Here is a 27,758-nt window from a genome sequence, read left to right as displayed (position 1 = left end):
GGTTAATGTACCTTGCCACTGTATATTGAAAAGGAACCATCAAAAATGTTTTCTATCAGGTTTCATCATGTCTCCCTTCTAGGGGCGGCATATGGTAAAAGATGACTGGACTGTGTGTCCCCACTGTGACTTTCCTGCTCTGTATTCAGAATTCAGAAAGTAAGTTGAAATGTTTCAGCTTAACTTTTAGGAATATTAGTTAGATGGCAATAAGGCTTTCTAATATCTTCAGAGCAAACCAGGCACTAGATCAATGCATTAGAGACCCACAGCCAAACATTTTGTCTGGCTGTTTCAAATTAAAATGTGAACTTTTGCCTAAGCCCGGCTCCCTCTCTGTAGAATCGGAATAACTCAGCCAATGTCTGCTGTAGAAAACTTGGGTCTGCTCTGTGAGATTAGGATAGCTTAGCCAATCACTGCCTGAGACTTCCATCACCATTATCACAAACTTCATTACAGCTAGGAAATGAGTGTACATAATTACTTTTGTTCTTAAAGCTTTATCTTCTGAATCAGTATACTTTGACTCTAGGTACAACTCAAGTATTTGCCAGTTCCACATGCTGCCTTTAAGTAGAAGTGCAAGACTTTTTGTTGCATTTGGCATCATCTTGAGAATCTAATTGTGCCTGAAAAATTCCAGGTGCAGAAACCTAAACATATTGATAGCAATACGTTTTACAGCATATAAACTTGTTCACTACATTTCTTCCACCTATGAAATTCCTGGGCAAATAAAATATCTTCCTCTCAAAACTCAGCCATTTGGAAGGCATTGACTTGAACCCTACAATGGGCCAGAGTGTAAAAGGCAAATGGATATTTTTCCTATGGCGCCACAAGGCTCTATAAAAAAGTTCAACTTAATTGGTGGTACTGCATTTTGCAAACCATATAAATTATACAGGTTAAGAACAGGTGTGTTCTCTTCTTTGAACAGCTTGTTACAGAATGAAAGTACGTGTCCCATGTGTTCAGAAAAAGTTAACATTGTCAACCTTAAGAAAATAGCTGACTGCACATCATACCTCAGGCTTGAAGTGGAACAGTGACATTAGTCAGGTAAGCCTTTCAACCTCAGCCTGTCATTTCCAGACTTCAGTGGCAGCTTATGGAAGAAATTTCTTGACTCTTTCTAAGATAACAAAACCATCCAGTGCATGTCTGGTTTCTCTAGCAACAGCAACTCAGGTGGATGAGCGTTTTATTCTGACACCTGTACCCTATTCTGTGGCCTCCTGTTCCTATTTGATCAATGAGCCTCTTGACAAAATGTATGTTCTTCCCCAAACATGCACACTCACATTGAGCTCATGGAGCCCCTGAAGGTGTCTCAGGCTCACACTCTGAGAAACACTGCCTAGGATATTTGCCCACCTTGGCAGCAGTTAGCCCTTAGACCAGTGGTTTAAAAACTCTTAGAGAGTTTTAACATGGTGTTTTAAACTCCCTGCCTCCCCCCTGCCACTTAAGTCTGAAAACCATTGCCTTAGTCCAGGGGTGTACAAACATTTTGGCAGGAGGGCCACATCATCTCTCTGACACTGTGTCAAGGGCCGAGGGGAAGAAAATTAATTTACATCTAAAATTTGAATTTACATAATTGAATATATTAGAGATGGAACTGATATGAATGAATGATGGTCTTGTAATAGCTCAAGGCCTATAAAAGGCCTTGCACAAAGCAAGGCCAGCCTTTCCTTCACTGCCACTGCTGCATCACAGATGTGAAACAGAAAGTAGTGGAGAGCCCTCGTCCCACAGCTCACGTGAGAGAGCAAACAGTTGCATTGGGCCCGCACGAAATCCAGCATTGGACCCGCACAAAATCCAGCATTGGAGACTGGGGGCTCCCTGCGGGCCTGATTGGGAGTCCCTGAGGGCTGCAAGTGGCCCCCAGGCCAGGGTTTGAGCATCCCTGCCTTAGACCAACACACCTCACTGTGGCCAAAATGAGCTCTATGAAGCACACACACAAAAATATGGCAGAAGTTTTCCTCATCAATAAATATTGAGTCTGGTTTTTAGCAAACAAAGTCTTTGGATTAAAGTCTGAGGAGAAATCTGATGACCAAGAAAAGTGGTATATAAATACCTGTATTATTATTATTATTATTACTACTACTACTCAGAGCTTTGGACACTGAAGTCCATAAACCACTTCAAGATCAAGTATTTCCATGTTTTAGCTGTGTGAATTAGGAGCTATGTTATACAAGATGGACTGGGTAATTCAGTTGAGGAAAACCACTCTTTACTGTGTTCATTTTCAGGAAATGTTGGCCACACAAGTCCTGCAACACTGGAGGAAGCATCAAGATTTTAAGCCCAGTTGGTACTAACCTTGACATTCTTTTAGTTATTGAATCTGTTCTCATTGTGAAATTGTAAATATCTTTTATAGAAGTTTTGTACTATGGCCTTCTGTTTACAATAAAATTTGAATGCTAAAGCTCCAGCCTTCAGCTGATAATGTTTTCAGATCTGGAATGCCAACTTACTCTTTTGGCTTTTGATCCTCCTTTCTGTCACAAGACAGGTGCTATTGGTTCCTTGGTTTTATTCATTCTTGTTGGCATCCTTCAGTCTCGGAAGACCATGGCGTCACGCTCTGAATGGTGGTTCTGGAACAGAGTGTCCTCTCCAGTGCACAAAGCCTGGGTAAAGTAGGTATGGAGGATAGGCTGTTACCCATGCAGCAAATCCCCCCTCTCCACGTCGCTGAAATGGTCCAATGGAAAGGCAGAGGCCAATACGGTTGGTTCCAGCGGCGTCGCAGGAGTTGCCAGAACGTGACTGTGTTCAGCCATGAACTGCCTTAGGGACTCCGGCTCCGGATTTTGCCTCGAGGTTGGCTCCTGAAGCCTTTTCCATAACTGGATGTAGCCACAAGGCAGTGGAGGTTTGGGATCAGAGTTTTCCTTCTCTCAGATGAGCTGCCTTCCCAGGCTGACGAGTCCCATCTACCCGGTGGCTGTTTAGTCGCCTCTTACAACAAGTACAGCCAAACTGAGGGCCTATTCTTATCCCCAGCCCCCAGGGTTTTATTCATATGGTTGGTTTAAGCCCACTCTAACACTGCAGCAACAGTCGGGGAGGACCAAGTCACAAAGCCAGCATTTAGCTCAGAAGTACAGAAACAGCAACTTCACACCCTAGCAGAAAAGTCCCTGGACTCATCAGTAGAAGAGCTTGAAACAGTGTTATTATGCTCAGAAGTAAGCACATTGTGTTCAGAAAGATTTGGGCTGAAAATCCTATCTTACTCACCAGAAAAACACCTCCACACATCAAGTATCACCCACAATTTCCACTGCAGCCAGTCCTTGCTCCAGCGGATGGGGAAGTATAGGCGCTAACCTGAAGTGATGGTTGCGTATCACACTTTCCCTAATGTCTGCACTACATACTACCATTATGAACACTAAGTTCCTCAGATTGCTACATGGGTGAATGTGAGAATCCACTCATTGGCATCCTTCAGTCTTGGAAGACTATGGTATCACACACTGAAAAGTGGTTCTGGGACAGTGTCTAGTGTGGCTGAAAAAGCCAATTGAGGAGTGACAATCTCTTCCACACTGGGAGCAAATGTAGTCTGTCCCTGGTGTGTCTCCCTGGCTACGGGCCTTCCTTCTTTGTCTCTTTACCTCAGTCTATTGGGCAAGTGTCTCTTCAAATTGGGAGAGGCCATGCTGCACAGCCTGCCTCCAAGCAGGACGCTCAGAGGCCAAGGTTTCCCACCTGTTGAAGTCCATTCCTAAGGCCTTCCAATCCCTCTTGCAGATATCCTTGTATCGCAGCTGTGGTCTACCTGTAGGGCGCTTTCCCTGCACGAGTTCTCCACAGAGAGGAGCCTTTGCAACATATCCACTGCAGAGAATCCACTGCAGCATAGTATTCAAGAAAAATAAGTAGGTTAAAATACAAAACTAGTTTTATTACAACTTTACACACTGCTGCACTCCCAATGTACAAAAGACATATCCAATTTAGAGTTTGTTCGTTATATACTATATACAAAATCTGACAACATAATGATTATTTAAAAAAAAATACATGTTTTGCAGAGATGAAGCGTAGAATAAATGCAAGCTTTCAGGGCTCTTCAAGATGTTACTACTGAATGTCCATTCATATTTACACAAATCAGGAAATGCAGATTGTGATACATCTCATGTAAGCGTAGTATAAACCGTTAGTTTAGTCGTCACTGTTGCAGTGGCAAATAAACATGACAGTCAAATGACCTCCAAGATCATTTTTGAGCCCATTAGTTTTATTCTTTCATCTACACCCCAGCATTAAGTAACATTATTGTTGAGTTTGCATAGTCAGTGTTGGTCAATACTGAAAAAAAAATTATTTAGACTTTTTCTTTGCTTTTCCCTTTTTCTTTTCTTCATTTCTTTCTGGTTGCTTGACAGTCTTGACATTTTTCTGCAAAAAAGAACATGCTTTAAATGCTTGTTAGAAAAGTACTGCAAGCATTTGGGGGATTTGGCAAAAGATTATGGTTTAATTTTTAAATGTACTCAATATAAAAATCACAAGACACATCTCATTCGTAGCTTTCCTTCACAACTAAAAAGAAATCAACAGCAAAGACAAACAGAATGTCAGTATGAAGGGAGAAAGGAGCAAGGTATGAGCTAATCAGCTTCAGTACAGGCCTCCCCCCCCATATCTGCGGATCCCATATCCACAGATTCACTTATCCCTGGATGTGCAGCCACACCCCTCACACCCCCATTATCATGTTTGTTAGACTTACTCCATCCATAAAGTCTTGCTTAAACTCTTGAAGAGCTGCACTCACCATACTGTTAGCTGAAAAATTACCTTAATCATTGCATCATTTTCAATAGTGTCTTGCTCATTCTCAGACTGGACTTCATCAGCTTCCTGCTCTTCATTCAGTTCTGCATCCAGTGAAGACCCTGCTCGCCGTTTGGACCTCTTTACCATTTGCAGAGAATATGGTGCAAGATGAACCTCTTTGTTATAGATTCGTGTAAAAGCTGATTTAATCTGTTAAGTTCAAAGGAGAGAGTATGCAACACTGAAATTTCACTCTAGTCTGTTATCGGTGGTGAGCAGTGCTATTCAAACTGCCTCTAGGGCTCTGGAGTTCTTCAATGAGACCACCAATAAATGGCAGACAAGTCTTAGGTTACATTTTCCTGCAGTATGCAAATACAGAGTGGCAGGTGTGTTTTAGGCTACACTCTCCATGAATGGAGAATACAGTGTGTTAAGTGCCCAACATGAACCAGAATGTGCTCTGCCATCAGACCCCAGAATCCTCTGTAACACACAGAAGTATCATGACAGATAACACTAATGTGAGCAGTGCTCCTCAAAAGGTAGAATGTCCAAAAAACATGTTAAAGAATTCAGCTAGGAACCATAGTCCCCAAACAAAAAAACACAAAGGTGGGTGGAAAACTTATTCGGTAGAGAAGGGGTTTGTAGGTAGGTTCATGTAAACATACAGCTGCTCCAGATCAGAACAACCACCTACTGGAACGAGATCAAATGCCCTATGGCCATTCCATGGCTGATGAAGGGAAATTCTGACAGGTAAGCAAGAAGGCAGAAATAGCAGGAAAACACTGTTAATATTTAGGATGTCCCAAAGCTTGCTGTTTATCTTAAGAGGAAGACTCATATCCAAATGGTGTAAGTTCTCTATGCTGCTGTGAGCTCATTTAAAGAACAGTCAGGTTCAGGTGTACTAGATCAAACATTCCTCCACAAAACCCAGTTCTTCTGCATAGCTTCTCTCAGATCAGTGTTTTTCAACCAGTGATACGGGTACCATCAATGGTGCTTGAGGTCTGATGGTACTCGTAGAATCCCTGGACACCTGTGGCCTGGCGGTGAGACCAGGAACGTGACACAGACAGTAGAAGGAGGTGCGGCTCACTGGGCAGAGCTCCAAAGCATGCTTTTCCATGGTCAAAAAAGCCCTCCCGCCCACCTTGAGCCTCTTACTGGTGGTTTCTTGTCACATCTGATCTCCAGACCCAGAAGTAACTGGCGAAGATGCCATCACTAGTTACTTCTGGTGGTACTTCAAATACGTGAACCTTGTGAAGTGGTACAATTGAGGACAAGTGTTGAGAAACACTGTCTTAGATCAATGTAGTGACTAGGAGTTTCCTTTGAAGTATCTATACCAGCTACTTGGTCACCTTTGTGTGATGGGAAAGGTGAGCGATACATTTTTAAATACATTCACTACTTTTTATTCTTAAAAACCAGCAAAATTGTGTTTGGTAGATAGTAAACTGTATAAGAATATGTTACCTTAGATTCTAGTTTGGAGAATGCACTAGGCTTGCCACCCCAGCTGGTTACTTCCATTAGGTTATCAACATCTTCCTTCATCAAACAATAAGAATCCATGAACATTACAGCACCCTGCACCCCTTCTGTTCCCAGGCAAGTCAAAGGTCTCACAATTGCATCTTGTAGGTATGACAAATAGTCCAGATTTACTGCACTCTTGCTTGCATTTGTCCTAAGGGAAGTGAAAACATATTTAGTTTTTCTGAAAATGGAGCGAACCCATGCTCTGTATCTACCATATATACTCAAGTACAAGTCAAAAAAATTATGCCTTAAAATTGACCCTGAAAACCATGGGTTGTATGGTCAAAAAGGTTTATAAGAGCAGCTATTTGGTAAGGTGGGGGGAGGGCTGGTGTGAGAAGCAGAACACAGGGTGGGGGGGGGAAAGAGGCATGTAATTGTTCTGAAACAGCAACAGAAAGCAAACAAAAAAAAGTAGCCATTTTAGCTTCTTCTCCAAACCAGGAAAGAGAAGTGAAAACACTTATGGGAATTATAGTCTATGAGGGCTACAGCTATGGAAGTACTATACTGCATTCCTCACAAAGCCTACAACCCTCACAAGCGCCTTAATCTCCTTTCCTGTTTGGAGAAGAAACTAAAATGGCTGTGGTTCCCTCTCCCCCTTTTGGCTTTCTGTTGCTGCCTCAGAACAACTACCGATAAATCATTTTCAAAGAATTTTATATACCCCCTAAGTTTTAAACTTATCCACAGATCATAGCAACTTCTATGATTTTGGCTTGAAACCTGTCCTCGACTTATCCATGAAATAGACTTATACGCTGTGTGCGCGGGACTTGTTCCCAGGTTCATTCCCCAGCATCTCCAGTTAAAAGTATGCAAGACAGAAGAGCTGAAAAAAAATCTGCCTTGAACCTTGAAGACTCACAGCAGATAACAGTGAAAAGCCGAGGCTTGATGGACCAGTAGTCTGAAGTGGTATAAGGCAGCTTCACATGTGAGCATATCCCAAGTTAAGTACAGAACAGAAACACAAAGCAGCGCTTAATTGGAAACCAAATGAGGGCCAATCACAAGGCATCTGGAAGTTTGGGAAGCCACTCAAAGAAGCTTAAGAGTACTGAATACCACTGCAGGGCACTCGGAGAATAGCTAACCACAAATCCCATCTGCTCCAATGACACTCAAAATGCTCTGCACACTGTGGAAATCATCTGACAATGAATATGTTCATGATTAAGATGGAAATGCCTATTTAATGCAAAGACAAGATACAATGCAACTTGAGGTACTGTACATGAACGTGTGGGAACTGACCAAGATGACCCATTTTCTACTCATATATGATGCCCTGTAACAGTCTAATGAGACAGATACTGAAGCCAGAAAAGCAAAACACAAGAGATCACATTCTGCATTTGTGATAAGAATAAGATGATCAGGTTTGGACAATCAATGTTTAGAGGTTACCATCTCAGGGACTGACTAAGACAGACTGAAACAAAATAAGATCCACCACTATTAAGATTAATCAATCAGCATACATGAAGCGATATACAAAAGTCCAAGTTACAGTGTCACACATTTCACTGTATGTGTAGTGGATATGCAGAAACATAATTACCACCTCACTATATGTACAAGATTTCCAGAAAGTATGTGAGCTGGCCAGAAGAGACCTTAAGGGTGCTATTTCAGCATAACTATCCCTTTACTAGATTATTGGAAAGACTGGTGTGGGATGTTTGGGACCCTGCTTTGTCCAGTTCAAAATAAAATGGCAGTGACAGGCATGACATTCGTTTATAAACTTCTCAGTACAGAAAAAGCCATACATCAAGATATTCCTTTGGTCTGGCTTTAGAAAAGAATGTTTCAACTGTACATTGTGCCTGCTAGATAATATGGGCTCCAGTTATATCCCAGGGAACTACAAATTATCAGTATTACCTAAGACTCATGTGCATTGACAACTCTTGAATAACACGGTCATGCTTTCTTGCGGATGAAAATCTTCCCAGCCAGCTTGGAAAGTTTGGAAATTGTTGCATGTAACCTCTCATCAGCTCCCCAGGCAAGACACTTGAGTAAATAGCCTGAAAGTAAACACAGGTCACTTTATAATGGACACCATGGTTCTTTTTCCACAGAGCAATATTATTGCTGCTGTTTAGCTTACACAGGTATTAAAAATTGCTCAGCAGGTCAGAATCCAGCACCTTGCTTGAAGCTTTCATCAGATAAATCACTGGTTTTTATTTCTATAATTTATATCCTGCCTTTCCTACAATAAAATCACGCTCAAAGAGGTTTACAATACAAACAACAATGTATGTTCTGTGTCCACAACCTAAAAACAAAATAACTCATATTCTGAGACCCCCACTCATTATGCACTGGAAAAGAAAGAAGGAGGTAACCTGTGTGGGCAGAAGGTTCCAGCTTTGCTTGCTTCGAATCTGTCGGTCCACTAAGTCACCATCACATATACTATCAGCTGCTTTGCTAAGTAACATCAGATGTTTCTTCATGTTGCCCCTAAAAAGAGATTGCCCATGTTACCACCAATAAATGTGTTCTCATCAGGGATGTACTCAAGGCAGAGCCCAAGTTGGGGATCCATCAAGTCGTGAGTCATAACACACAGCCATCGCAACTCGACTCACAAGGAATTTCGAGTCTTTCAAGTTGTCATGTGTCATTTCAAGAAACATTTCAAGAAGTCACGAGTCAAGAGCTTCCCTGAGCACGACTTCACAGAAAAAAATTGAGGCGGTGGTGGGGTGTGTGTCTACGTGTGAATGAGTTCTCATTTAACACTCCCCTAATGTTCCCATCCCATCTGAACTCCAGATGTAAACAAAAGCTGTGCGGTTATTGAAGCTTAGCAATACAGAAAACAACTGGTTCCATATGAACCCCAGCAACCCCTCCCCCAGTTCACACCACAATTCCTCAGCCTTGTACAGCACCCCCCAAAAACCTTAAGCCTTCTTCCTCCCCTCAACCTCCCCCCAGTTCCACCTCCTGGAACCAAAAACCTACCTTCCCACCAAGTCTGCTACTGCCATCAGTCTGAAGGCTCCAGATCACCCATGAGGTCTTCAGAGCAATGTGGAAGCAGAGAAAAAAAGCAAGCAAGCAAGCAAGCAAGCACGCACACACACACACACCCCAAACTTGAATCATTTTGACTCTAGACTCTTTTGCGAGTCACTGGCCCTGAGTCATGATTCAAGTTGGGGTTAGTGACATCCATGACTCAAGTAGTCAGAAACTGAGTTCTTGCATGACTCGAGTCAAGTCAAAACCCACTGAGTGCCCATCCCTAGTTCTCATTCACTCCAAGGAACAGTCAGGGCTTGGATGGCAGTGTTAACTCACCCAGCAGCAGCTGGTTTCACATGTATATAGTTCTCCTGGACAAAAAGGGGGCCTAGAGAATAATCATGGAAGAAGAGGTCTGATTTGTCAATAAGGGACATGCGTGAAGTCTCCTCTCCAGCAGCAAAAACCTTCCTGACTACGTCAAAGGGACCCTGCAAAATAAAGTTTGTAAACAAAGTTCCTGCATCAATTGATCACATTAGAGTCAAGTCTCTAGCACTTTCTATGCAAGGATCCTCAAAGGTTTATGCATTCAAGCATCAAAAGTTCTGAATGTTACACATTACATCAAAGCCCCCACCCCATTTAATTAATAAGCAGCTAATTAAGTGAAGGACATGGAGTATAATGTTTCACCAGATGGGTAGATTTTACTGCATGCTGCTTGGTGCGGGTGCAAAATTGATAGCACTGTACTCGTATTTTTTATGGGAGCCCAATATGTACAGCGACATTCAATTCCAGCCTCAGAGTGAAATACACAAGCAAGGAGCATATACAATGTAATGTTTTAGCAAGTCCTCTGTTTACCCGTGGACAACGTCCATCAAATGCAACTTATTCCAGAGCAGCACTTCAGACTAGTTGGATGCAACTTTTCCCAAAGCAGATACTTCTCTTACCAGCTTGATATCCTTTTTTGCTTTGCTAGCATCCTCTTTGACACCATCGTAAGTCAGAGTTTTGCTTTTTGTACACCACATGCTGAGATTATGCAAAACCTGAGAAAAAGCAAAACAAAAAGGTTACAGCTTGCTAACTGCATGGAGAAAAACGTGAGAAGTTTATGTATCAAACACAGTCATCAGTGTGATGCAAGCAAATTCCTACAAAGAGCTAAAATGCATCAACTTTCTTCCTTATTTTACAATAGCTCTCCATGTCTTCATTTGACTTCTTTCACCCTTCTTTCTGAAAATTCAGATAGAGCATTCTGAAGAGCCCTTCATTTTTTCCATTTCCCCTGCGTCAATCATGCCTTCAAGGTTCCCTTTCTCACAAGCCACACAGCATAGATACAACATGAACCATTCCATGCATTGTTCTTGAGTCTGCCTCTTACAAATTCCTCTCCTGACTCTATTCCTTTCCACTGGTAAATGACTATATGATTTGCTTTTCTTATCAGGGTCCCTCAACTTCTCCAAAATCCTTCCCTCCTTTCTCTCAGACATCTCTAACTTAAGACACCAAAATAAATTGCATATACAGTGGGCTCATATCCACAGGTTTGGCACCCACGAATTTCACTCAACAAGGAAGCTGAACCCACATCTGGACGGCCTCAAGGACCTCCCAGATGTGACTGGAGTGCCTTCCAGCTGGGTCTGGGAGGTGTTCTGAGGCACAGGAAGGCTGCGCATGGCTGAGCATTTTTAAGAGGCACTTCCAGTTGCTGGCCTGCCCTGCCCCCCCCCGAATTAATTATTAATGGAATTCAGTATCCTTCAGGGATCCAGGATCAGATTGCCCGCAAACTGAGGGCCCATTGTAGTTTCATCTGCTGGGATTTTACGGATTTAAAAAAAAAAGATATGATTAAAGAGCAAGTTTGACAGATTACATGGATCTAAATAAATAACTCACTTGTCTGATGTCCTGATTAGCTGCCAAGATGATTTCATTCATTGCTGGTGGTGGAATTTTTAACCCTTCCTTAAAGGCAATAGACATCATGGCACCCTACAAGAAGCAAGTATTTCAGAAGGGGCACACACAAAAGAGTAGAAAGCATATAGTATTCAATGAACCTCATCAGCAGCAGAAGAATTTTAAAACAAGCACATACACACTCAAAAGGTAAGAGACATGTCACTGTCACTTTGAAACAATATTTAAAAAACTCAAACCCATGAAAGTCTAGCTCTCGACAGGGGTGCAGGCAGTTGCCAGAAATATTAGTTGCACCATATCCCAAAAACATTTGCCAATTCCTTCTGCCTCACCCTCAACTTTGAGAAAGCTCAACATTTTGAATTTTTGTTACTAAACTGTATTTCCATGTATTTGTTTTGAACAGCTGCACTGGATACCTCCAATGGATGGGGAAAACTGGAATATACAGTAAATATTTTAAGCATTCATTATTTCTGCCAACAAACTACCTTAATCTGTTCCACACGTGGTCTTGAAAAGCGAAGGTCCAAGCAGTAGTGGACAAGAGACCGGATCTTTGGATGATTCCGATCATTGCACATACAAATTATTGGAATCTTTGTATGCTTAATCAGATCAATTAGTTCCTGCAATAAGAAAGTGTAATAAGTTTTTTTTACAAAACCAATTACTTTAAATCCATAATTTAATGCAAGTTTGCTAAATATCTCATCCAGCCACCAGCTTTTAAAAGCAGAACAGTTAATTAATAGTTCAAAGCGCTGTCACTGAAGTAGTCTCACAGATAATAAAAAACTTTCAATCACAAAAACTTGAGAAATCAAAAGAAGGGTTTGGTCTTTCCTGCTACAGTTTGGTACTGAAAATAAAAGATTCTACTATATGATCTTAGAAAGAAAAAAAACTGTTTTAGTAAGTAGACTGGTTGCATTGCTCTCTATTGTGTATTGACAATTGAAATCTGTGAAGTTACAGCTACATCAAACCATGAGAAATGCCGAATTCCACAAAACATATGCTTTCTAAGCACTTCCAATCTTTCATTTCAAACTGAGGATCAGCTCTGGCACCCATTTATCCACAGGTAAGGGATCAGAAGTCAGCCACTTCTTCATCTCATTGAACTATGGTTAAAGGAAAACATCTATACACCAACTTGAATTGTGGTTCATACAAAACCAGTTTTATTCCCGCTTGTACTGTCTGAATAATTTTCAGTGTTCATCATCAACAGATTACCACAATTTACATTTATCTCAAACACCTGCATCTTCTCTTCCCTTCACCATCACAATTTTGAACGGTACTCAACTTTGAAGCTCAGTTAATAATTGTTGAAAATTCCTCCTCTTCCCACTACAAGCCCCAAACAGACATGCATTAAATACATATTTACGGACCCCTTCACGCCGTTCAAGGTAGTCATTTTACCTGGATTCCTCCTCTGTCTTCATTGCCAGCCATTCCATCCACCTCATCCATGATTAGGACATGTTTTGTTCTGACTGAAGATGATGTTCCTGAGGGCAAGATGGAGGAAAGATAGATACTGCACAAAAAGCTTGGTTTCAAATATTTTCTTTCTAAAATTCTGCTAGCTGCAGTAGATTTCACATAAGATGGGGCAGTGTACTAGTATGCTTTTGAGCACCAAGTTACATTTATGGTCTGTTGGGCAAATTTGGCAAAGCTGTGTATTTGGGCACACCACTTCCACCTGACTCTTCTTCTGTAGCTAGAAAACATCCATCCAGAAAGAGGACTATACCTGAACAGAATCCTTTGATGCTGGTGTTATTTAGCGATTCAGCAACCACTTCTTTCAGGCTATTCTTACTGCGAGTATCACTGGCATTTAGTTCCACATAACTCAAACCCAGCTCCTAATGCACACAAACAAGACAGTTTAACTTCAAAAAACATGCACACATATATATACCACGTATTAACAAAGGACAAGTGATAATCTGTGCAGATCCATGTAATGGAAGTCTGTGCATGCACCAAGTTTGGAAGCTTCTAGAGTGCTGCCAAGTGTTGTCCTGACCTGCTCTCAAGAGAACAAAATTCCATTTTGAGGACAGAAAGAACACGCAATCTATGAGTGCCTCTGAGGACCACACCTAAGTTCAAATTGTAGCATTTGAAGAGAGATCCAACAGCTGGAGCCAGAAGGAATGGTTAGGTGCGTCTTTATAGATAACAGCTACAAGCATTGACACTAGAAAATAAAGTCAGACTAAAAACCAAAGTGTCTTTGTTTTGGAACAACGGAAGAGACAGACACAAGCCAGAATCAATCCTTCTGTGATGCTATTCACTCAGCAGTCAAAAAGGAATAGAGAGATTAGATATTCTTCCTGCCCAGATGCACAGCATTTACTCCCACGTGAGGCCATAGGCAGAAAGCTCAAACAAAGCTGTAGAACAGTGGTTCTCACACATTTAGCACCGGGACCCACTTTTTAAAATTAGAATCTATGAGGACCTGCCAGAAGTGATGTCATGACCAGAAGTGACACCATCAAGCAGCAAAATTTTTAACAATTCTAGGCTGCAATCCTACCCACACTTACAGAAGTAAGTCCCATTTACTATCATTGTTAAAAACATATACAGAGTAGCTTGTTAAAAGTACAGGTCTGTACCATTTCCCCAAAGGCAGTCACATTCCAAGGCAGCATCAAATATATTAAAAATAAAATATTGAAATGAATGGGGAGCCACCTGAAAATGGCTTGCAACCCACCTGGTGGGTCCCAAACAACAATCTGAGAAACACTGCTCTAGAAATTTTGAGGTTTGGCTCAAAATATGTGTGTCTGCATAGAAACTACAAAGACAGCAACATTACAAAAAGTCTCTTCCAACTAGTCCTCTGGCCAACTACCCACTGTGCAGGTTAGTCAAGGTCCTACCAACTGACCTTGCATCAAGCTGCCAACTAGCTACCATTTCTCCATATGCCTCCTGAACAGCCACTGCGGGAAGCAGCCATTATTCCTCAGAGAACAGGACTTGGTCCTGGAAACTTCCTAAACTTGCAACTGCTGCCCCCCACCCGAAAGCAATACATACTGTAGTCTTAATCTCTAAGTATGTGTGATCAACAGCCACCAATTTATTGATCTCCCAGGAGAGTGGGAGCTTGCCTGAAACAACTGTTGGTTTCTGAGCCATTAGTAGTCTGCTTTATAAAGGGGATCTAATCAGGTTTGGTCAGCTAAGTATGTGGTTGTAACATAAAGAAAAGGACACTCATTTAAACTATTTTGTTAAAAACTGATAGTGTGATTTCAGTCTTGTTTTGAGAAATGAGTAACAGCAACTTCAGAGAAGGTTAAAATACACTTAAATAAAACAAAATCAAAAATTTCATTCAATGGAAAACCGCAGTGGAAACCTGACAGCACAGATTGGGTTCCCCACATTCTTTGCCTCCAGCACCCACCTGCAAAAATACAACTTACCTCACAAACTAATGAAGCAGTAGTTGTTTTACCAACCCCCGGAGGGCCAGAAAGCAAAGCAGCTTTGAAACTAGCACCATCATTTTTGCTTCCAATTTTACTGGGTTTTACTGCATGAGAAAACATGGAGGAAAATTTTATCCAGCCATACTGCATCATATAAAGAAAAAGACAGGCAAACTCTTATGATCAACGGTTTCCAAATTCTCCGGTAGCGCCTGGGCCACTTTTAAGTTCTTGCAGGGGGGACGACAGCGGCAACGGGAACTCCATGATCGTGCTGCTGCAAGGGAAAGGGGGGGCTTTCCTGTACTTACTGGGGGTGGTGCCAGCCCTCTGGAGGGTGCAGGGAGACCGCAGTCTCCTCTGCAGGCCTCCCTGTGCCTCAGAACTGCTCCAAAATGCAATTGTGACTCACTTCTGGTTTTTGTCACAAAACCAAAAGTGGGTTGCATTCACATTTTGGAGCAGTTCTGAGGCATGAGGAGGCCCACAAAGGAGCTGCAGGCTCCCCACACCCTCCAGAGTGCTGGTGTTGCCCCCTGTATGTATTAAAAAGCTCCCTTTTCCACAGCAGCACAATCATGGAGGTCCCTTTGCCAACTTCACCCCACTTCTTAAGGGGGCAGCGACAGGGCTTCTTCCCTGGCTGGGCCAACGCAAAGCCTCAGTTTGGGAACCTCTGCTTTATGACATTCAGAGAAACAAAATACTTCCAACTTCAACAGCCAAACAATCAAAAGGTTTCCTGTCATATCAGCTCACATTCAAATCCTCTGCTTAAAACAAATTAGGATAGTAAATTACCAAAAGTATGGTCATCTTCACCAAGTAAAAACTGCTTCCAGGGAATCAGGCAGGACAGCTTTTGAAAGCCTGGAGATTTGGGGTTCCCCCCTCCTTTAAAATGCCATTTGTGAGTAACATAGGAATGTGTGGACAGGTTGGGTTACTAATTTTTGAGGATTTACTCACAGATCTGGAATGAGCTATCCCTACTTTTCAGTTATTGCCATTATAACCATGGTATTCAACACGAGCATTTTGGAGCCAACCTATAATTTCAGAATAATTATATGATATAGTATAGTTGGGACTATACCACTTTAAATTAAACTGGGGGACTGTCATGTCTGAACATTTCCTCACATGAAAGAGAAAAGAAAAACCTGAGTGTAGGATACTAGAGGGTTAAATTGCATGTATTCGTTTTCTGCATGCAGGGAGTGTTATTTTACATGGGAAAATACTTAAGCACACATTTCCCTTTTGAGATCTGAAGTGGTACAGTCCCAACAAAACCACATGATTATGCTGAATATGTCAACCAGCTCTTAATTATAAAAAATGAGTCCCTTAGCAAATCACATTGCAATTTCACAGTGGGTTGCGTATTTTCTCTGCTCGAAATTGCAGGATACTTCAACTTTTCAAACAAAGTTCAAACACTAGTTTAACTCTTACCAGAATTGAGGTTGCAATCCTATCCACACTTACCTGGAGTAAGCCCCACTGACTATAAGGAGGCTTACATCTGAGTAGACATTCAAAGGATTGGGCTCTCAATCTAATTCTAGGTTTTTAGTTGCTTCAACCATAAACAGTTTCCTGACAAAGACCTGCTTCAGGGTAATAATGAAACCTGGTTTATTTTCTTTCAGCAAATTTTAAAATTGTATCTGAGAAACAATTTCCAGACTGATATTCAACTTCAAAATTAATTTTAAAGAATTCAGTTTGCAAAGCAGCTTTTGTGAATTGTGAACCAGCTGATCTTAGTCACTAAGCCCAATATTCTATCTTCAAATAGTGCGAGTGCTGTTTGGAGCAGCAAGACAGAGCTATGAACAAGACATTTGGCTACATAGGAATCTCTATTATGATTCAGATTGTTGGTCCATGTATCTCAGTACAGTATTGTCAACAGCAACTGGCAGCCACTCTCCAAGTTTTAAGACTGAGGTATTGGCCAGTCCCACCTAGAGCTGCCTAGGATTGAACCTAAGACCTTCTGCATACAAAATATGTGCTCTGCCACTGAGCTATGGCCCCTTCCCAAGAGTGGGTGGTCTGCTGGGGAAAGAAAGAAGACTTGTGAGAACGTCTGTCTAGGAAATGGAAACCTGGTTCACTTGAGCATTTGCATTACAGCAGCTGGGTTCAGAAAACACCAGTGGTTTAAGATGAGTTTCAGTGCTACACCACAATTGATCCCTGACCTGGTACCAAGACATACCCTGCAAAATAAACTTCATCAAAATACTGAGGAAAAACACAATCATCAAACATCAGAAGAATATTATATAATTACCACGTTTGTCATCAGACGTATTCTTGCACCAGTTTTGGAGCCAACGTAAGAGTTTATTAGCACAACTCTGATCACCTTGCTGTCCAATGATTGTTTTAAGGGATGTGGGTTTGTATTTGTCCACCCACAACAATACCTCTGCTCCATCTTTACTTGTTTCTTGAATGGGACTCTCATCACCCTTTGAAGTATTTTTCTCCAGGATTCTCTGTCCAAAGTCTAGACCTTGCCTTCCTTCTGTAGTTGCCTGGCCGATCAATTTGAAGGTCTTGCCTTTTTCAGGGGTGAATTTCTTTTTAGGTTCACTCTCTTTCTTTGCAGGGCTTATTTTCCTTTTATCTGCTTCAGCTTTCTGTGGGGTCTTCTCTGACTTGCACTTCATTTTCTTTGCCTTAGAAAGAAAGATACACAGGGTTTCATTTTATAAATTAGTTTGCTGCTCTTATGGACAGGCTTAAAAGCATGTTGACGGAGCCCACCGGCATCCCAGAACGTGTTACTTTGCAATATTTACGCAACGTATAGAATGCAGTTTTTGTCGGCCCATGATTTGGGTTGCCATGGTGCAGAATTCTGATCATTCTAGCACAAAGTACACACAGCCTGGAATTACAGTCCAGAGAACAGCTAGAAATTCATGGGGCAAGTTATTTGTGACATCAGAACATTAGTAATTCATCTCTAGGTATTTTCTTTTCTTTAAACAAAAAACAGGCTGGTGAGTCTGCAAAGCTGATTGCAGTAGCGGCAGGAGGGAAGGAGTGTTTAGCCCTTTTCCCCACTAAGCCATCAAGATCACTCTCCTTCCAACTTGTTTTTCCATCTGCAAGGGAAAACAATGCAGTCACTCTGTTCTAACTGCATTGTGTTTCTTTGCTTTGAAAAAAAGGAGGCTTGCTGTATGTTTTCCATCTTTCTGGGAAAGCTACTGAGAAAAGGGGCATCAGTAGAAAGAAAAAGGAATTCTCTTTTCCACTGCCACTACAATCAAATTCATATCCCCAACCCTCCTCCACCACAATACTAGAAAATAGATTACAGAACTTCCCATTCAGCTCTGAAGTTAAAGAGGACAGCATCACCCTAAATTCAAATACAGTAGAAGTTTCAGTTCTTCTAAACTGAGAATATAAGGATCCTGCTCTATTTTACTTTCATTTAAAGGAATGGTGCAATTTACTGATTGTAAACTTAACAGATCCTCTTCAGAGTTGTACAAACCTCTGTTTCAGCCGCCACTTCATATTTGGACCTCTTGCCTGGCAAAGTTTGAATCAGATCAAACAGGCCATCTTCATCAATAATTTTTGTTCCTAAAGCTGATGCCTAGGTCAGAAATAAAAGTTCACCATAGCTCGTGTTTATACAGTGCCCTGTGTTAAGACCATAGGTAGACAAGAGCCCACTTCATCACATGCAGAAAGTGTTACTTACTTGGTAGGGTGTATACATACATATCCATACACAGGTACAGAGAAGCAGAAAAAAGAAATGTACAGTGGACCAAATGGCCACAAAAGGCAAACTGCTTAGTCTATGACAGGTCTATGTAAAGCATAAATATACAAAGAACCTCTTATATTTGCACCGTTTACATTTTTTTCATACCCCATGTATGTAGTGGACTGTAATACAAAAAAGCATATGTGCAATCAAAAATGCCTGCCTAAAGATACTACCAGACCCCCTTGGTTGTTTTGCTGCTACAGACTACTCCTCTGGCAGCGATTACCTACGTGCACAGCACATCTGTCTTGGATTCATTCAAAACTTTCTTCATATGAAAAATACAGCTCTCCACATCCTATCTGAAAAAATAAGTTGGTTATGGAGCATTTATCTTATCAGAAAAGGCTAAAGAATTTATCTTTTTTTGTAAATGCCCAAACGCAACAAAGAGAACATGTTTGAGGTTTATTATCTTATAATGAGAGTGCGGTTAACAGATGACATAAAATGATTCCTCTCTTTCATATACCAGTCTAATACCAGGTAATGCATTTAAACTGACTAGGACTAAGTTTGGGACAAGCAAATTGCAGTAGACAAGCAGAAAAAGTAATTCATCACATATTTCATAATAAACTTTCATGATAGTAACTTCTGTGACGTGGAACAGCCATTAACTTACTTGACCTCTAAAAGAAGGCTAGACGCAACCATGGAGAGCAGGCCTACCAGTGACTAAAAGCTATGGATTCTCCATAATCAGAAACAATAGATTTCTGAATGCCATATGCTAGTGCCAAACAATGGTGGTCACCACCATTATGACTGTCACATGACAGGAAAAAAGGGCCTATTTCAGACACACAGAAACATTAAATGCTGGCAGATTGTCCCAAATGACTAAATCCTGCATAAATGTAGGACTGGCAAGACTGGAGACAAGGATGTCATATAAATCAGAAGAGAAACCAACTATGATTAAATTAGGGATTCTATGACCGCGATACATTTAGTTCCATCATACTGAGAATAATTTACCTTATCACACTTAGATGCGCCACAGTCACGGCCCATAACAAGATAGTTGGTCTTCTTGCTAATGTTACCAGTCACTTTCCCCCCATAGCGTTCAATGAGTGACTTGGCTTCATCTCGTTCAATTGATTCCAAGACACCTGTGATTACAAATGTCAGGCCTTCCAAGCAATTTTCACCACCCTAAGAATCAAAATGTCACAACAATAAGTATTAAATTTACAACAACAGATGCAAAATGTACAAGGCTTTGTTCCAAGTGTTGAAGAAAAAATGATTTTGCTAATAATTGTTTTTCTGCATCATACCTGCTATATATGACAATCATTTTTAGACCCATTGCGAACAGAAGATTCTTGTAAACCACAGCTGACAAAACTGGCTGTCTGTTTGCAAACACATACTCCCTTCCCACTGCGTTTTCCCCTTGTGCAACACACATGTGAACTTACTTGCGGTATCTCTTTAGAACCAAGCGCTTTTGGACCTTCTCGGTTAAGGTAGCTCCTATAAGCCTGATAGTTGGCTCGCTTCTTTTCAGAGTCCTCAGGACTTATAGACTTTAAGGAGGAAAAAAAGAATATTATGCAGCATGGATGTAATTGGGGCCTATGTGGTTCAAATTACACAGAGGAATTAGTACACATTAATAAAAACAGACTTAAGAACTTCTTCATAAATACTAACAAAAGCCAACTAGCTGAAATCCAATAGTTCAAAGGAAAAAAAGTTTTATTCTTTAATCATATTTGGCAAACTTTTTCTGGATTTTTCCTACTAAGCAGCAAAATATATATGCACCTGTACTATAGAAAGCGAATCATTCTCTCTTGAGGGCTGCTGTAAAGTAGCAGCTAAGAAACTGAGCTGTGAATCAGGCCTTGCCAGTTCTTGCTTCTCTCTGAACCCACTAGATGATCTTAAGCAAGACACTCGGCCTCAGCTCCCTAGCTGTATATGAAAATAATACTTGTTTATCTTAACAGGATTGTTATAAGGATTACACAAAGTAATACAAAGGCTAAGTATTAATCATTATTAATATTTCTAGATCCTTCTGATGTGGCTCGATCATATTCAGAATTTTCACTCCAATTTACTTCCTAGTGGATTTTATGCCCATTTGCATTCTCACTGGACTGCATTATTCTGTCCCTTCCTCTTTTCCTGTCAATCTTTGATTGCTTTGGTCTGATTTTACTGCCAGTCAGTATGTTCCAGTGTTCTTGGTATTGACAGATTTGTGAACAAGTCACTTTAATGCCTGTATTGCACAATCTTTACTGAAAATATGTTTCCTTTTAAAACCTTCATTTGTTTAATTTCTTCAAGATGTTATTCTCATGCTTCAATTTGGGGGAAAATGAATGTCAATCTTAAAACTCTTGCGAATGGTAAAAAACCAAACAGCAGCATTTAAAACAAACATCTTCCTTAAGCGCACCAAATTATGTAAGGAGAGAACAGAGGGATAAAGATGAAACTAACAAGATTTTCATTCTATCTTGCAGCTAGTCTCAAAAAGAAACTCTCATCTGCAAATATAGTCTTGACACTAAGTGTAAATGACTCTTGGTTTTTGTATTTGTATTGGCAACCTTCAGTCTCAAAAGACTATGGTATCGCGCTCTGAAAGGTGGTTCTGGCACAGCGTCTAGTGTGGCTGAAAAGGCCAATCCGGGAGTGACAATTCCTTCCACACCGGGAGCAAGTGCAGTCTGTCCCTGGTCTGTCTCCCTGGCTATGGGCCTTCCTTCTTTGCCTCTTAGCCTCAGGCTGTTGGCAAAGTGTCTCTTCAAACTGGGAAAGGCCATGCTGCACAGCCTGCCTCCAAGCGGGCTGCTCAGAGGCCAGGGTTTCCCACTTGTTGAGGTCCATCCCTAAGGCCTTCAGATCCCTCTTGCAGACTCTTGGTTACCTGCGCTCAAAAATACAAGTATCCAAAACTTTAAGAACTGAGATAGAACAACAGGTATTTGGAACTTTAAGATCAGAATATCAGTTACATCAGTTATATTGGATAGTTTGAAGAGCTATTTGATGTAGAGAATGCATCTGTCTTTTGAGAATGCCTACCAAAGTACTAGGCGAAACATTAAATGAGAACAGCTTTATTTGACCACAGCCTATCAGCCCAGTTAATTTAAATAGTTTTGTATTCTTCACAATATGCTGTTGAGTAAGAGAGAAGAGGGGTCATACTATGGAAAGGGCTGAGGATAATCAGCCTGCTCAGGTAGGTGCTGATGCTGGCAACAATTCAAGATGTTGGTGATGAACTTATCTGGCACAGGATCAGGATACCTCGAGGACCAAATCATCCTGCATGTCCCCTACAATCCCAAGGGCTCTGCTTAGTACACTGCTGCCACCTGAGGCCAAGGAGATGGCAGCAAGGTGCAGGGCCTTTTCTGTTGTGGCACCATGTCTTTGGAACTAACCACCAGTAAATCTGAGGAACCCCCCCGCCCCTTTTATATATGGTTTCTAGAGGGTTTGAAACATTTTTATTCTTGACATTTGAGGAGTGAGAAACCTCATGGGGCCCACTTTTTAATTTAACATCAATAGGTTTTATGTTATACCTAAAGGCTGTTCCTCAAACCTACCTTAGATTTTTGGGGAGAGATCTCCTTTTTAGGTGTTTTCTCTTCCTTTGGTGAAACAGTCTTTCCTTTTGCAATTCCGCTTTCTTTTTTGCTACTGTCTCCTTTTGGAGTTCCATTTTCTTGCTTAATAACTTCTGTTTTTTGCTTCAGAGCTGCCAGCTTGGAACTAGCTTTTGAAGACAATGTTTTATCCTCCAAATCCATCCTTTCCTTACTAAAAGATGACTCTGGGCGCTGACCCAGCATTCTTGAACTTTCTGAATATGTCTGATCCTTTGCAGAATAAGTTTTTGACTCAAATAATGAGGTGGCCGGTTTCGCTGGGGAAACAGGAAAAACTTAGATTTTAAAACAAAATGCTACAAAACAGCAAGCTAAACATTTATTTTCTGGGTAAGAGTTACCTTTGTGCATCTGTTTATTTTTTTCTGTTTCATCTGGACTAGTTTTGACTGTTGAATCTGGTAGTTTCTCTTCTGGATCTTTTCGAGGCTAAAGAATGAGGCCAAAATAAAAAGCTATTTTCAGCCTGATCTGGAGAGACATTATAGGGCTATAAATTCAAAATAGGCCCACAACCTTTTATTCAAATAGAGAGGATTATTTGACCTGCAGACAGGTTATCAGTCCCAACCAACAAAAGCAAGACTGTGCTTATTTACATAAGAAATGTCTGTATTAGAGTAGAAGAGTATAAAAAGTATTAAGGTATAGTTGTTTGATAATAGCCTATTGTAGGTTGCAAAATTTGGTCTTGAATAGGATTCTGCAGCAGATTACAGAATAGGGACAGGCAACTGAGCCACCAAGGTTAAATCTCTACACCAGCCTTTGTTCTGGGGTTACTGGGAAGAGGAACACCAAGCAACGGAACTAGTCATTACCATGCTATACTTGCCTGTCTCCTCTCTCCTAACAGCCCTGGCAGGGCTTGGAGCTATTGGAGAAATACTACACAGATACTTAGGAGGGGTTTTTTAAATTAAGAACTTGGAAAGCATATTTTCTATGAAAAATGCTGACTATTTTTCAAAATTCTCAAGAGAACAAAAATACAGTCAGACCTCAGCATTTGTGGAGGTTCTGTTTCCAGAACCCCTGTGCATGCAGAAACATGTGGATAACCGAATGACATAATTTCTTTCAGAAAAACCAGAAGTGCCTTTCTGACACCTTGGCGGGGGAGGGGGCTCTCCAGGCCTCAGAAAGCCTTCCAGACACAAACAAAAGGCACTTCTATTCACATCCAGGTCAGGTGGGGCTCTCCACTATGGGTCTGGAACCCCTTGGTGAGTCAAATAAAAAGGGCCCACCTGCAAACTCAATATTATAGTTTTTTTTTTTAAGTTGTTTGAGAGATTTCCTATTTTTGCAGTTCAAACTAATCTATTAAACAAAACATGACATACTAACTTTGAAATATTACAGAGTAAATTTTTTCAATTTCAGCTATTCCAAAGCTTTTTGGATCAATAGTCTACTGTCAAACCGCTTTAAAACCGATAGCCTTCCTCTTTGTCTTATTTTCTACATTCAGGTACCTGAGGTGCTGAAATTTTAAAAAGGCAACACCACAAATGTCTTTGTTCACAAAGGTAATTAGAGATACTAGGCCATCGCCATTTTGGATGCATGACTGAGATTACTTAGTGGAGGTCTAAATGTTCAGTAGTCGTTAATTTCTAGTAGCAGATGGCTCTGGATGTGAATTTTGTTTGCACTAAACTTCCAAAACAAGCAGAGCCACAGATCAAGATGTATGAATAATTCACTCATGCAGACTGTACACGACCATGATATGATACTTCAGGGACCATGCCTCAGCACCACAGTAATGTCAATTAATAACAGAAAACCACCATATGATTATAGGACAGAGGGAAAAGAAAAAAAATAGCATTAAATGGATAAGAAAGTAAGAGGCCTATATAAGAGACAAAAGTTATGTGAACATTTTCCCCCCAAGATATAGCAAGGCAACGCAAAGGCCTTCTTGGACACACCCACATTAACACCAAGACAACAGAACTGGGACAGGGTGCCTCCTCTGTCGGGCCAAGCCCAAATACTATAGTCATGTGCTCTTGTCAATTATCAAAATGAGTAGGAAGTAAAACCCTCCTATGACCCCTCCTCCACTGCTACAGAATATTACCTTTTTCTTCTTTGGTGTTTCATCCAACACAGCCAGAGTTCTGGCGAATTCTTCATCTTCATGCAGCTGTCTTTCCAACTGCAAGAAGTACACAACACATCATAAACCATTAAAAAAGTAAATCATCATTGCTAATAATAAACACTGCTTGTGCATAAAAGATCAATATGCCTTTAAGCCAAAAATTAGCATAAGCTATTTTACAAGAAGCAAAACCAATCACCATTTCCAAACAAGAGGGATCAGACCTATTTGGTCCTCAGCTACAGACCCTCACACACTTTTGACAAGATCTGCCCACAATAATATGATGCCACATCATGGAGGGAGCATGCCATTGCCATGCTTACTGTTACTACATGCACACGTCGCACACCGATATTGACTGTGGAAGTTGAATTTGGTGGTAAAAAAAAGAGACAAACATACAGAAGGGACATTCTAACTTACGTAAAATATAAGTTGCATTTTCAATAGCTATCTTTTAAACTAGCTTTCTGCCCAGGTACAAACGTTTGTAATTATTCAATGGAACACAATAAGGACAAACCGAGTGAAGTTTTCCTTCATGTTGCCCTTAACACAATAAATGCAACGTATATGGTAACTTGCATCCTGGTATTATCAAATATTGGTTTTTAGAGGAAAACTAATTTGTTCTCCCCAAGAGGTTTATTGATAGGAGCTGTACCATACATATTGCACAAATCTAATCTTTGGGCAAGAATCAGATCAAAACTAGCCTCGATGCCTGAATCAGACAGATAATTTCATAAGCAGAAGAATGCCACAGGCTCTACTTTTATGTGATCATAAGCCACCGGAGAATAGTCAGACCAATTAATACGATTAATCTTTCCAGTTTTCAGTATGAAGGTGAACACAGACAGACTCAGCAGCAAAAATGGAAGTTAGGCAAGACAGGATACAAAGTGGAAAAACAGCAACACTTGCTCCCCCCCCCCAACTTTAATAGGTACATATGCTTTCATTAAAAATCAAGTAATATTTGCAATATATCAATTTCTTTGAAAAATTCTTTACTGACAATTAGCAGAAAGTTAATGTTGGCTCTTAAGTCGACACTCTAGCCTGCAGGCTGCCTGCCTGCTTGTCTTGCTATAAATTTTCTGTTCATATGGTTTGGTTAAAGCAAGACACATTACTGCTTTTCATAAATGTAATGAAGATAAATGAAGATATTGGGTACAGAAGGGTATGCAGAGGGCATGGGGAACCAGTTTTGCAGATACTGGGGGATGCCTGTACTGAAGGTTATGCCTGTGCATTTATCTACTTAGTAAGCCTCCTAAAGCTGAGGGGGAGAGGCAGCAGGGAGAAGTGGGAAGAATACAACTACAGGTGCAGCCTATTTATCCACGGATTTTTTTTATCCACGGATATCTCCTTTGCCCTGCTGGCATCTCGATCCATTTCCAGGCAGCCCAAAACACTGCAAAAAGGCTCTGCCTCACCCAGGCAGGGAAATAGCCCTGGAGCCCTGGAAGAGGTTCCCCTTGCAAAGGAACAATAACACTCCTGGAGCCCCTGGGCCAGTGAAGAGGCTGAAGAGGGGAAAGGGGAGCCGAAAATCTCTGCAGCCAGAACACGTGCAGCAAGGTGGAGCACTCTCTCTCTCTCACACACACACACACACACACACACACACACACACACACACTCAGAGGCAGGTGTGGTAGCAACAGAGGGGATTGCTTGAAAAAACCCAGGGAGTGTTTGCGAAATTCCCCCCCCCCATTGAGATGGTGCAGGCAATCAGCGACACAAGCAACCCCCCCCCCCATGGTGCAGGCAATCACCGACACAAGCAAGCCTTCCCACCAAGCAAAGCATGAGATATAGCCTACAATCTTCTCCACACTTTCCTCGTATTGACTGGAATGGGGCTTACTTCTGAGTAGAAATGCATAGGGTTGGACTCAAAAGATCAGCATCCCAACTGTGAAAGAAGCGGGGCAGCTGGCAACGGGGAGGGTTGAGTACGGAGGGGAGGGGATTGATAACAGTAGCCTTAGTTTCCTTCCATCCGGCAATGTCAGGCTGCAGTGTATTTGCATAACTCTATGGAATTTAGCACAACACGTTTTTTGTTAATCGCGCCGAGTCACGGAACGGAACTAATGCGGATAAATAGGCTCCACCTGTATGTAATGCTCCATAGCTTAACAAAGGAAGTAAAATTTGGTAATTCACCTGGTACACTGAAGTTAGGATAAAGGAACAAAAAACTCAAAAGTCATTCTTTGAAAACTATGTTTTTAAGTGGTGTGACTCAGATAAAAGTGTAGAGCACACAGATGGAAAGAGATAGCGAACTGCAAAGTAAACTGAAGAGTTAAGTTTCAACAAGAAGTCTGTACTGAAATAATGTACTCCTAATGAACACTGCAGATAAAAACTTCCTAATTAAAAATGGGATCCCACACATTCAATATTTAAAAAGGACTGCTAAAAACAGAACTGTTCAAGAATTTTACCTCTGTATTCTCTTCAAGCTGTAGTTGCCTCGCAATAGCCTCATCATCTAGTGTGGAATCCCTGCTTTGTGAAGGCTGCACCACAAAAAAGAAGCATCACTGAGGGGTTCACTTTGGGACCAATATTAAGACACATGCCAGGAAATATTGTTAGACGAATGAGAAGAAACATGGCAAAGCCTCAACCCAAAGTATCAAAGCTGTTTATGGAAGATACTTTCATACACATTTCTCAAAAATGGGAAAAAATCAGTATCTCATGAAGAAGTCCTTGACAAAATGACAGAATTTATAATATGCAGATACCTTAGCATGGAAAGTGTACTTAAAAGATGACAGTTTGCCATATGATGCTATACATATATGATGTATACACAGCAACAACCCAATAATGAAAATGGGTAATCTTCCTTAGTTATAAGGACATTTACCCACATTTTATCACACTGACCCTAAATATCTGCACCAATACACATTGAACTCTATACAATAGTAAGAAACCCTCTCAAATGCAGATACCATATTAAACAGGAGAAGCATTCCAGGAACAGGAATTCAAAATCTACCTTCACTCTGGGTAGAGCCTCAGAAACTTAACTGCATATAGGACTGAGCTTTTTTTCTCCCATCTCTTTATGCTCACCCATTATGTTAGGTTTACAGTGACATTTTGAATTCATTTGGCCTCTTTTAATCCTCCATACCATTCTGTTCTTTAATCTTGTGAGTCTCTTGCAGACAGGATTATAAACATGTAGAAAAAAAAATACTGTAAACTGCTTTGAGTCCACCTAATAGAGCCAGATATAAATCAAAATATAAAAGAACTTACCAGACTGAGGGTGCAATCCTAACCCCTTATCTCAGCGATTTCCAGCACTGACATAAGGGCAATGTAGCTCT

The 27,758-nt window shown here is 41.0% G+C and overlaps 2 protein-coding genes across 4 annotated transcripts in view; one reads left to right on the top strand and one right to left on the bottom strand.

Moving 5' to 3' along the window:
• The window catches only part of WDR19 (WD repeat domain 19), a 35,143-nt gene extending 32,697 nt beyond the window's left edge, over positions 1-2,446 (top strand). For 2 of the 3 annotated variants that reach the window (XM_066632391.1, XM_066632392.1), the window contains 3 exons: positions 83-159; positions 944-1,065; positions 2,277-2,446. In XM_066632391.1, the coding sequence (XP_066488488.1) occupies positions 83-159; positions 944-1,055 (189 nt within the window). In that variant the 3' untranslated portion in view covers positions 1,056-1,065; positions 2,277-2,446. Of the gene's footprint in view, positions 1-59; positions 160-943; positions 1,066-2,276 lie in introns of those variants that run through there. The other variant, XR_010794668.1, reaches the window with a different exon arrangement.
• Positions 2,447-3,922: 1,476 nt separating this feature from the next.
• RFC1 (replication factor C subunit 1) overlaps positions 3,923-27,758 on the bottom strand; it is a 40,299-nt gene continuing 16,463 nt past the window's right edge. Inside the window, exons 6-25 of the mRNA XM_066632552.1 lie at positions 26,856-26,930; positions 24,358-24,435; positions 22,607-22,694; positions 22,203-22,522; positions 20,046-20,153; positions 19,597-19,776; positions 18,331-18,435; positions 17,110-17,500; positions 14,799-14,908; positions 13,097-13,211; positions 12,760-12,848; positions 11,817-11,954; positions 11,299-11,394; positions 10,335-10,433; positions 9,709-9,863; positions 8,745-8,862; positions 8,275-8,420; positions 6,316-6,529; positions 4,846-5,034; positions 3,923-4,443 (exon numbers count right to left, since the gene is read on the bottom strand). Of these exons, the coding sequence (XP_066488649.1) occupies positions 4,366-4,443; positions 4,846-5,034; positions 6,316-6,529; positions 8,275-8,420; positions 8,745-8,862; positions 9,709-9,863; positions 10,335-10,433; positions 11,299-11,394; positions 11,817-11,954; positions 12,760-12,848; positions 13,097-13,211; positions 14,799-14,908; positions 17,110-17,500; positions 18,331-18,435; positions 19,597-19,776; positions 20,046-20,153; positions 22,203-22,522; positions 22,607-22,694; positions 24,358-24,435; positions 26,856-26,930 (2,892 nt within the window). The 3' untranslated portion in view covers positions 3,923-4,365. The remainder of the gene's footprint in view (positions 4,444-4,845; positions 5,035-6,315; positions 6,530-8,274; positions 8,421-8,744; positions 8,863-9,708; positions 9,864-10,334; positions 10,434-11,298; positions 11,395-11,816; positions 11,955-12,759; positions 12,849-13,096; positions 13,212-14,798; positions 14,909-17,109; positions 17,501-18,330; positions 18,436-19,596; positions 19,777-20,045; positions 20,154-22,202; positions 22,523-22,606; positions 22,695-24,357; positions 24,436-26,855; positions 26,931-27,758) is intronic.

Source organism: Tiliqua scincoides, chromosome 6, assembly GCF_035046505.1.
Source record: "Tiliqua scincoides isolate rTilSci1 chromosome 6, rTilSci1.hap2, whole genome shotgun sequence".
Classification (NCBI taxonomy): Eukaryota; Metazoa; Chordata; class Lepidosauria; order Squamata; family Scincidae; genus Tiliqua; species Tiliqua scincoides.
This window is presented reverse-complemented; position numbering and strand designations above follow the sequence as displayed.